Consider the following 11143-nt stretch of genomic DNA (forward strand, 5'->3'; position numbering starts at 1 on the left):
ACCATGGAAAAAAAATAAGCCAAGGTCATGGTGATGGGTTCCAGCATTTCTGATAATTCTAAAACTCAAGAGTAGACAAATTTTAGAAGATATAGTCTGGTTTGTACAAGAGAATTCAGGGGAATTACATTTGTTTGAATTGATGGACACAGTGAAATTCTTCTGGCCTTCTAAACATTAATGCTCTAAAAGAATAGTGTGCCTTCCTCTCCGTAAAAAGACTACCTTAATTAATCCGACACTGCAGACTTCTTATCGTTTGACAGCTTTTCTAAAACTTACATGCAATTCTTAAAAATAACTTTGTAAACAGTAAGGGCAGTAACAGGAGGTTTTCAAGAATCCTAAATTGGTAATGATAATGCCATCTTCTGGCAAAAAGAGAAAAGACCTTTACCTTTCCACAGCAAATAGCAGCTAGAACTCCGCAGGCACTGCCAGGATCTAATGTGTTCTTTTGAGACTACACTGTTTTCTGGTACAGACAAATGTAACATTGTTCAAGGCGATAGTTTGATATAAAAGCCGAAACAAACCTTGATCCCAGCAAAGCTACAAGTAACTTCACAGAAGGTAGGACAAAGACAAAGCCTAAGGTTCCTTAAATTAGCTGAATAAAAGCTCAGTTTTGAGAAGTAAGGGAGCAAGTTGGGAGGCACAACTCACTATAAGCTTGCTGTTCTAGTGTCAAAGAGAGACGAGTCAGTTCATTTTTTTTATGTGGCAAAGACCTGAGGTGTCCACAGCTTATTTCTCTAGCAAAGAAGTTTTACAAAAATCTCAGCGATACAGATCCTGCCAGATGGTAATGGGTAAGTACTTATTGTAAACAATATATACATTTTGTAACAGGACCAAACTGAAAGCACAGATCACACTCCTGCTTCAGTACCACAGGGTTTTTAAGGGGAATAAAGATAGGGAAAAAGTCTGGTACTGGAAAAAAGTGATTAAATGTATTGTGAGGAAATCAATTTACCACAAAATTGTGCTCTAGCAGATGATCCTCCACTTCAAAATGCTCATACTTATTAACTGGCTTTTAGACAGAAGCCACGTGGAGAAGTCTGGTTTTCAAAGATAATGTCAGTCACTGAGCATAAAAGGAATCTTGTAAAATCCCTACATAGACTACATTAAGAATAAAGCAGCCTTTGACCACTTGATCTGAATCCTTTCATACTCTGAAATACTAAAGATCTCAGTGTACTGTTCATTTGAGTAAGCAAGGCACACATACACCGTTACCTGCTACTCATATTTACCTGGCAATTCTAGTTGATTTTCATTGGTACTCCTTATTGTCACCACTCAGATGTGAAACTCATATCACTATAGCCATATCTTAAACTCCAGAAATTTAGTGGAAAAGTAAAGAAATCTTGTGTGCCACTGCTAGCCTTACAAATGTAAACTGATGCAGCTATACACTTCACTCTGCAAGTAATCCATCATTCTGTATCATAAACTGTGGTCTGGCCATTAAATTTGAGAAATAATTCTCAAAAGCATCTGATAAAAATAATAAACATCCAAAACCTAAACACTACCTTGTTTTCCCATCTGTCACTCTGTATCACATAAATCTTTCCATTTCACAGCTTATAGAAACAAATGTTAAGAACCTAAAAAGTCCATAAACGTGTGTATATATGTTAACTTTCCTGACCACAACTATATCAAAGTACTGTACTCATCACTTATAACCAGGTTACCCTAAAGATGTCTTCAGCACAGGCTCCAAGTCCACATGTTTTTTTGAGTATAGAAGCAGAAGATCAAAATGAAGCCAATTTTTGCTGACAGTCCTGTAGGAGAAAACGGAGACTTATTAACTGATTTTACCAATCACTTACCTTTATTTCTTATTCATCTGAGCACTGAGTTCTTTTCAGACTATGATCCAAAGCCAAGTCTGATTGAGTCCTCCAGAAATGAACAGCTGATGTGCTTCTCAAGAGTAGCACATCAAATGCTTTATCTTTAATTATTCTGATCCCATCTCTTGGACACGAGGGCATTACTGTGAAGAACAGGCTCATGGAGAGATTGCACATTTATAAATACAAGCTCCACAGTAAGAGATATTACTAGAAACATTACCTACTAGAAAAAAGAAAAGGAGATAAATACAATTTAAAGCTGTGAAATTCTATTTCAAGCATTTATAGATCACTGCAGCAGATTCATTCATAAAATCACAAGATTACACTACAGAAATCCCCATACATGTACATGAGATACTAAACCCTTTTAGTTGAAACAAGTTTTGTAGCAGTTTTGAAGATACGAGAAATAAAGCTGAATGCTACCAATAGATAACCGTCTGTAGTCTTTGTATAATCACAGGGAAAGAGGGAGCACTTCTGGTATTGACTGGCAACTGTTGTACAGCTGGGCCAAGATACAGGTTTCCTCCCTGCACCAATGCTACGGACAAGCCTGAATCACTTACTCTATGATTAATTTTTATATTCTCTGAAACAGACCTAAAAACTACCACTCAGTGTTGGTTATGGTGTTTTCAAACACCTTCTGATTTGCACAAGATGTTCATTATGGAAATCATTCCTTTACACCAAGAATAGCGTGGTGAGCTCAGCAGAAGAGCCCCCCTCCCACAGCTGACACCCGACAGCTGCTGGGAACAGCAGCTGCATGGAAATGGGAAGTGTCTAATATTCAACCACACGCCTAGAAAAGAATCCCAGAGTTAAATCGGGATGCTGATTATTTGAAAATTGTGCCTGGGATTCTCCTGCCAGTGAGATTTAACAAATGGCTCTCAGTATTTATTTTATAATTATACCTAAACAAGCTGATGTGCATCTGGAATTACACTGCAAGACTCAGAGGGGTGAACACACTTGTGGTTTGCCCCGAAGCAGGTTATAGCTCTACAGGCTGCTTTCTTTTACTCCCAGGCAGACCAAGCCTGTAGTTTGACCCCTGGAAGGCGCCTGCAGGCATTCCTTTGGGGAAGCACAGGGCACGCAGCTCGCGGCCCGAGGGGAAGGGATCGGCCACTTACTGACGGTTTCAGGCCGGGAGCTGAGGAGGCGGCCCGCGGCCCTCCAGCGAGGCCTGGCAATGAGATCAGAGCGTGCCCGCGGCCCGTAGCGCCCGCTCCGCTTCCCTCTTTGCAGACCTCCGCTTCCTTCCAGGAGCCAACAGGAGGGGACGGGGCGGATGGAACGGGACGAATGAGACGGGAACGGCACCCAGGGAGGCCGCCCACCGCCTTCACCCCCTCACCGGCCGCAGCAGACATGGAGACGGAGGCGGTGGCGGCGGCGCCCAGGCCGCGTCTCCATAGCAACAGCGCCTTTCCCGCTTCAAACTCTCGCGCCCACCGCCAGCGAGTGGTGGCGAGGGAGAGGTGGGGATCGCCGCGATTGGTTGGTGTGGTTGTCAATCCCGCGCCAGTCCCGCCCACACTGTATCCTGGCAGCGCAGGTGAGGGCCGGCCGCGCTCCGCTCGGTGCCGTTTTGTTCTCTCCTCTCGTTCGACTTTCGTGCCGCTTCTCCCCAGCTCCCCTCTCCCCGGTCCCGGCATGCAGTAAGACGTGCACCGTGGCGTCCTGGTACCACGGCGGTAACGGCCGGGGGGTTCTTGGGGCCGCCGGGCCTGCTCCCGTTCAGCCCAGTGCTGCTCAGCGCAGGGCGCTCTGCCCGCTGGAGCGGCCCAGCAGCACCTGAGGGACCGCCCGACCTCCCCCCCCCCCACACACAGCCTTCCTTCCGCCCGCGGGAGGGGAGCGTCGGGCTGGAGGCTGTGCAGCACGCGGGGTGTTTGCCCGTTGGGGTCGGCGTGACCGCGCGGCGTTTCCCAGCTAACCCAGGAGGTGGTGCTGATGACCCGGTTGCGGTGTGTGATGCAGCCGGGCCCTATGGGTCGTGGCTGTGGTGGTGGGTAGCGATCGTTGGGCTTGGCGCCGCTGATGGGCTGAAATGCGTTAAGAGGAATTAAGCAAGGTGGCTGCGTACCGCCCTGAGGCTTTGTTGCTGGTAGATGGTGCTACCCCGTGCTCCGATCTCAACATAGAGTTGTCACAGTGTCTCCCAGAACGCTGAAGGGGAAAACATTGCTGTGTAAGTGTATTATCTATTGAAAACAGCAGTGCTATCAAGAAAACGAGTTCTACCTAAGGCAGGGAGTTGCTGTTTCTTTTAAAATGGGTTTCTCATCTCCATTGCTCTCAGAGTTTAAGAACCAGTTGCCTTGGATACATCACTTTTTTGCTTACAAGACTTGTCACTTAAGAGATACGTGGTTGCTGTTTACATCAAATTAATGCTTCCCTTGCATGCCAAGAAGCTTTTAATTTTGTATCACAGCTTTAAATCTAGGCCAGATGATAGAATGCCCATCCTCTGACATCGTGTTGCTCAGCTTTGTCACTGACATCCTGAGGAATTCTGTGCTGCAGGGTGTCTGTGTTGGGTAGTTATTCCTGTCTGGAACTCCCAGGTAATGTTGAGGTATTATCTTTGCACAGTGCCTTTAGATTTTTGCAGTGAGAAAGCTTCAGACTGTTACGTTTCTGGCTTCTGCTTTATTTACATCATTTTACATCCCTCTAGTATAGTATATAAAATAGCAACTGCAAAGAAGTGGCACACAAGTCATATTTCGTGCTTCTTGAAAACTGTCTCTTTTTTTAGCTTTATGTGAGATTCTGTTTTAAAAATGAAAGGGCTTAGTTTTCACACTGATAGTTCACATGGGTAGTTACTAAGATGCAGTTTATGTAGTAACTGTGAAGGAACTGGATGACTTTTAGCCAGTGCTGAGAACATTTCCTGGGTAAATATGGTTTGTCAATTTGAGCTCTGTGTTATTTCTGCGTGATCCTCTGTGCTCTTCTGCTGCTCTCCTTGCAGTTAAGAGGGGGACATGGCTGTAAGAGCTTGTGGCTTGATAATCTACAGAAGACTGCAGCCATCACCGTCTTCTAAGGCTGCTGACAGTATTGAATACCTCCTCCTCCAGACATCCTATGGGACCCACCACTGGACCCCTCCCAAAGGTGATGTTTATTGTGATAACTTCAGTGTTGCTTGTGTCAGGAATGATATTTCTGACTGTTTGGTTGAATGCTCCTAAGGTGAGCTTTGGGGGCTGTTAACCAGTGGACATTCACAGCTAATTGTACTCTTTAGGTACCAGAGTGAGGAGCTTTATGGCTGCACAGCAGAGCCAGTGTTTGGTGGTACATGGTGGCAGCCCTGGTACCAGAAAAAGCACAGCACAGAAGTATTTCAAGTACATTCTACACCTTTTTGAGTACTGTTTCTTCCCACTAGTTTGTTCTTTTGTAAAATAGTGTTCTTAAAGCATAGCACATGAATAGTTTGTAAATAGGAGCTTATGAATTGGGGCGAAAAAAAAAAGCTAGTAACAAGATCAGCTGTGCATTTCTGTTACTGAAAGAGAGAAAACTTTATGAACCTTTCCCTCTGTCCACTTCGCCTAAAGCCTAGCTAGAAGAGTTTGCAGCCTACTGGAAAACTGAGAGCCAGGACTGTTATGAGAGACCCATGTGAAAAGGTTTCTCAGGGAATGCAGAAATTCTGAATGTGCTTGCATGTTGGCAAATGAAATGTCTCAAGACATGCATGGTGTGCACTCAGATCAAATGTTACAGGCTTTATAGATAAAAAATGAAGGAGTTGTTACATTTTATGTTCTCTCCAGTGTGAGCGGTCTTCAGAGGAAGTTCCAGGTTGCAGAAACTTCTGTACAATAGAGATACAAATTTAAATTGATTATAACTTTTAATATGGACTCTTGACACCTCTCCAAGTGCACACAGGACACGAGTCTACTTATGACTATAGCTGTGCATTGATATCTTTAAAGTTCCCTAAGCGACCTTTGTGGGATTAAACTATACATGCCTGGATTCTCCCATGTAAACATCACTCTGATCTGTGCTCTTAGATCTGCAACCTGGTACAAATTGAGTCTGGTGGGAAGGAGGTGTAAGGCTTCTATTCCTCCTCAGCATATTGGGACTGCATGAGTGTAAGTGAATTTGAGGAGCTGAAAGCTGCAGTGATATGCTGTTGGTAGTCCTTTTTCTCCTTTTTCTTCCTGATAGGCAGAGAATACCAGTCGAAGCTGGAAACTTGCTGAGTTTAGGCTAGAGGTTAGCAATAGTGGGGTGTGCTGTTTACCTTTCCCTGTGCTGGCAGGCAAGTGGTAGCATCTGTGTCCCGTGAGTTGAAGTTGAACCCCAGCCTCCAGTTTCATTGCTACCTCAACTCACTGCATCTTTGGTATTGATAGGTCGTGATTGCAATAAACTGTGGTGCTTTACTGTTTGTGGATGTTCTGGACCGTGGACTGTTCTGTTTGAGGGACTTGCTGTGGAGAAGATAAAAGAAATCCAGTTGTGTGAGTCTAGGTGGATTATTTTTCTCAGCCATTAGTAAAAGTCCCATCTTTGGAAATATGTCTATCTTTCAGAAAGAAGGAGACTTTGACTTGCAGTGCTGAGAGTCAGGGGAAATTGTTTTTACTTAAAGCTACACTATGTTTGATCTCAGATATCTGAAACATCAAATGCAGTGTGAGATGCTGTTTTCTGCAGTTATTTTTTAAATAGAATTGTGTTTTATTTCAGAGAAAGTGTCACGTAAAAGGATGGTTAAGCTTCTGATACATAAAGAAGTGAGAGAGACCTTTTGGCAAAGCAAAATGAACTTCCTACATATACTAATCTGATCACTAAAAGGTGGCTTTGGGTACCTGAAACCTGAGGAAATACTTGTGTCTGTGATAAGTCGTGCCTATATGCAGACACCTAAATAGAAAAGGGAGTGATACTAGGGGCAAAATAAAGCTGCTTTTTTTTTCCCTTGAAGCCTCCCAGTTCATTTTTCATTGCTTTTTTGAGATCCTGCTTGGCTTGTTCTATTTATGGTCTTGTCTGGATCTTTCATGAGAAAACAGAATCTGACATTTCTCAACAAAAGTACAAACAACTGGGGATATGTTATATTTATCCTTTGTTTGTAATGGCACCTCTCATTCTAAGCAACGTAAAACAAATAGGGTGTCCTGGATAACTAAAACAGCTGCTGGCAAGATTGGCATTTAGGTGTGCTGTACTTCACTGGGTAATATGGAAAAAAAATAAAAAGACTCTTAAAATGTTGCATGGCCCAGTGCAGGACAAAATATTGGTGGTCTCTAATAACTTAGGATCCAAGTGTTCCTGGGGTGGCTCAGGATTTGTAAGCATCTGACCTACTCTTGAAGTAAAGCAGTTTTAAGTATGAAGCACGGCAGCCTTGTCTGTTTTCCAGTTAGTGGTTTCATGATTGACTTCTTAGTGGTTTAGGATGTGCTGAAATAAGGAAATGCAGGAAGATAGTTTGGTTCTGTTTTCTAACTTTCACTTTTTTGGAGGGGGGGGGGGGGGGGGGTTAATATACTGTTGAAATGTTATAGTGTTCATGATGTTGTCCTAAGCTGTGCATCAAGTGATTGAAAGCTTTTTTTATGTGAAACTCACCTTTCAAATGGATTTTGCTCCAGAAGAGGAGGGTAGGGCTGGGAAGAAAAGGTTTCTTATGCTAAGAGGCAACTGGTTATTTTGAAAGATGCAGTATGAACAATTGTAAAAGCCACAGGAGCAAAATCAAGACATAAATGTTTGAGAAACAACCTCTGTTCTCTGACACTAGCTTGATTCTTTGTCATCTATTGTATCCTCCCTTCTCTCTCCTAGTGTTTCTCAATTGTCAAATGAAGAAACAAAATCATAGTTTTTGTCATGCTCTTGACAGGCCATGTGGATCCAGGAGAGGATGACTTGCAGACAGCCTTCAGGGAAACGCAGGAAGAGGCAGGTCTTCAGGCCAGTCAGCTCACTCTTGTAGAAGGTTACAGGAAAGAACTGCAATATCCTGTCCATGGCAAACCCAAGACTGTTGTTTACTGGCTGGCAGAGGTGAAGGATTGTAACACAGAAATTAAGCTCTCTGAGGAGCACCAGGCTTTCCGCTGGCTGAAGCTGGAGGATGCTTGCAGATTTGCAGAATATGAGGATATGCAAGCAACACTGAAAGATGCGCATCAGTTTCTCAGCTCCAAGAAGTAAGTGCTTTTGTGAAGAACAAGAAGAATTTTTGGAGAAGCAGCCTGATTTATTTTTTTTTTTAACAATTTTATTTTTTAGCCAGTAGAAGTACAATATGACTGCAGAAATATACTTTCTTTTTGTAAACCTCTACAAACTCAGTGATGATACTTGTAGCTTTTAAAGAACTTATGCTTTTGTCTCCCATAGCTAATGTAAAAACAGTGTGGTCTGGCTGAACTGTAAGCCAGAGATGTCTGAGTTGAAACCCTGAGCTAACAAAGTCTCTCTATGTTCCTATTTCTTTTTTTCTTAAAGTGCTGAATAATTGTCTATTTTTGCAAGTCAAACACTTGGTGTTTCTTGACTTGCTGATGTAAATCTGTAGTTTTGTAAAAATGAGCATATGGAGATTTTTTAATTGCAAAATATGTACTGCAGAAGTTAAATCTTGCATTTCAAGTAGGGCAGCAGTAGTTCTGTTCCCAACTCCTCTGCTGATGTGTTGTAATAACTTGTCAAATCATTTCAGGTCTTGTTTGTATCATGAATTTATGTACATAGCTAATATTCTGTTATGAAAATAGCTGCTATCCAAGGAGTCTCAGTAAACTGTTGACATACAGTATTTAAATAGTAAACTTGAAGTTCTTTTTTTCCCCTTCCTTTTTGTTCTCTAAAAGGCACTTTGGCCATACATTATTCAAAAGATTATGACAAGGAAATCTATGGCTGCCTAATAGAGTATTTTCTGCACAGAGCTAATAGGCCTTACATCTGTTTGATAGCATCAGTGTTGGCTGCAGGCTGCACATGCAGGGGCAGCAGGGTCATGTGCGTTGTCAGTGCTTTGCTGCAGATACTTCTGCTGGATGATTACAGTAGGCTGTGGTTGTACTTCTGGCTTCTGCATCTTCACCTGCACCAGCTTTTCTGTGAATCACTCTTTTGTCATTGACCTGCTGGCACTCTGTATGGTCATTAATGTTCTGTTAGTAATGATTCATAATCTTTTGGGTGTTTTGGTACAGTAATACAAAAAAAGACTCATGGCATTGTTAAATTATTGTATAAGAAGAAAAGTTTTCTGAATCCCAGGTAACTTCTACCCCTCCGTCCCCCCTTTCTTCCCCTTCCCCCCCCCCCCCTTACTCCCTTTGTCTTCTGTAGCATTTGCTGTCTAAGGGTGTTAGAAAGGGGGTTCTGCTTCTGTTCTGTCTTCCTACTTGCTTCAGGAGGGAGGATGGTAATTAGCATCATATCAGCCCTGGTGAAGACCTTCAGTACTAGAAGTATGGCATGGATGGGCTGAAAAATGTGCTGCAGTTTAGTATTGTACTATTCTGCAGGTATTTGGTGCCCATCCTTTGGCACTTGTGGCAGTAATGTCATGTTTATCACTTATCTTGCCATGGATTGATTTACAAAAGTCTTCTCAAAGTGCGGCCTTTTTTACATATATATAAAAATGAATAAATTCCAGTGTTATTCCATTTTACAGGTAAGTTTTATTTCAACTGTGAATGCTGTGTAAAAGCATTACATTCAGGTGATGGCAGGAAGTGAACGGCTCTCCAGTTTGTGCAACTGCTCTGTGTGTTACTCAGCTGGTGGATGGAAGGAGGTAGAGGGTGTCTTACAATGTCACCTGGTCCATCCCCAACCCAAAGGAGAATCAGCTATTTCAGAGTCTTTCCTGTTGGACAACTGAAAAGGTGATCTTTGAGTCTTCTCATGATGAAATGCCATGTTTTTTAGCTCCCCTGCCCATATCTGGAAAAATTTGGTCTCCAGCATATAACTTAAGTAAGCCAGTGAGAAGTATCTAAAAGATAACATCCAGCAAGGGGGAGGGGTAGAAAACAGATGCCTGTACAGTTTCACAGTATTGGTTTTTTACATTATTGTTTAAGCTGCCATTTAATCAGTGCTATGCAAACAGTTGTGTTATTGCCTTCATGTTTATGGGATAGATTTGCATGTGAAGTATGAATTGCAGAGCATCTTTAACAAGTCATCTGTCTTGCCCACTCAGCAGGAATGAACACTTGCCTCTCTGGGAAGTGCAGCACTTGTTGAACTTTGTGTATGTGTTCTAATGGCATTGCTCTGTGTGTAGCTCCAAAGGTGCATTTTGGAGGTTAGTAAGTGCTGTGCACTGTAAGACGCAGTGCTCCATAGACAGAATTTCAAGCATCCTAATTGAGCAAAAAAAGGTTAAAAGCTGTAGAAGTGTGGTAATTGGCAAAGCATTCTTGTGGGCGCTTTGAGCAATATGTGTACAGAATGTATTCCCATAATTTTTGTGTGTAAATGGATGCTTACACATTTGGAAATAGGACCTAAAAGTGTACACAGAGTCTTTGTTTTAAAGGGTAGTGCTGGAAAGTCAGAATTTAATTCTGAATGTCGTTTGTGTTTTTTGGTTACTGGTGAAGAAAGTGTTCTTCTTTTGCCCATGTCTAGAACTAAAGTATTTTCCCAAGAAGCATCTGGGAAACGCTCCAGTAAAAAATTAGAGAATAATCTGTCTGGGGAAGACATTTATAACCAACTTCTGTGAGTTTACACCCTGAACTGGTAAGGTTTGTATTTTCTTTCTTTTTGGCCAGTTAAGTTCTTAATAACATAGCAATATAAAATTCACCAGGTTGTGGGTCTGTGTTTAAAAGTAAAGGGGAAAAAGAAAAAAAAGGTCAGAGGCAAATTCCTTGGAGATCTTCTGTTTGCCATAGATTAAGTAAAACCAAACTGTAGAGAACTGCAAAAGGAATGGAGTCGGGCCTTTTTTCAGTTGTTCCCAGTGCTAGGATGAAAGGCAACAGGTACAAACTGAAACACAAAAGGTTCTGTCTGAGCATCAAGAAACACTTCTGTGCTGTTTAAGTAACAGAGCATTAGTACACATAGAGGTTGTGGAGTCTCTTCCCTGGAGATCTTCAACAGCTGCCTGGATGTGGTCCTGGCCAACCTGTTCTGTGTCCCCACTTGTCCTGGTTGGACCAGGTGGAGCCAGAGGTCCTGCCAACCTCACATTTAGTGATTTTGTGAAG

At 42.5% G+C, this 11143-nt stretch overlaps 2 protein-coding genes across 3 annotated transcripts in view; one reads left to right on the plus strand and one right to left on the minus strand.

The window, feature by feature from the left end:
- The window catches only part of KIF24 (kinesin family member 24), a 28616-nt gene extending 26724 nt beyond the window's left edge, over positions 1-1892 (minus strand). The window contains exon 1 of the mRNA XM_072360061.1: positions 1857-1892. The gene's annotated coding sequence lies outside the window, so the exon portion shown is untranslated. The remainder of the gene's footprint in view (positions 1-1856) is intronic.
- A 1481-nt stretch (positions 1893-3373) lies between these two features.
- On the plus strand, positions 3374-8127 carry NUDT2 (nudix hydrolase 2). Of its 2 annotated transcripts, none has more exons than XM_072358966.1 (3): positions 3374-3456; positions 4885-5030; positions 7798-8127. In XM_072358966.1, the coding sequence occupies exons 2-3, from the start codon at positions 4898-4900 to the stop codon at positions 8109-8111; spliced, it is 447 nt and encodes a 148-aa protein (XP_072215067.1). In that variant the 5' UTR covers positions 3374-3456; positions 4885-4897; the 3' UTR covers positions 8112-8127. The 2 variants fall into 2 exon arrangements, with proteins under 2 accessions (XP_072215067.1, XP_072215068.1); XM_072358967.1 differs by lacking the exon at positions 3374-3456 and adding an exon at positions 3622-4092.
- Positions 8128-11143: the final 3016 nt, after the last annotated feature.

Source organism: Excalfactoria chinensis, chromosome Z (assembly GCF_039878825.1).
Source record: "Excalfactoria chinensis isolate bCotChi1 chromosome Z, bCotChi1.hap2, whole genome shotgun sequence".
NCBI classification, from domain to species: Eukaryota; Metazoa; Chordata; class Aves; order Galliformes; family Phasianidae; genus Excalfactoria; species Excalfactoria chinensis.

Excerpts from the sequence above, each read along its gene's own strand:
- NUDT2 (XM_072358966.1), top strand. The coding sequence starts at position 4,898 with ATGGCTGTAAGAGCTTGTGGCTTGATAATCTACAGAAGACTGCAGCCA. Across the intron at positions 5,031-7,797 it reads CCACTGGACCCCTCCCAAAG|GCCATGTGGATCCAGGAGAG; the intron begins GTGATGTTTATT and ends TGCTCTTGACAG.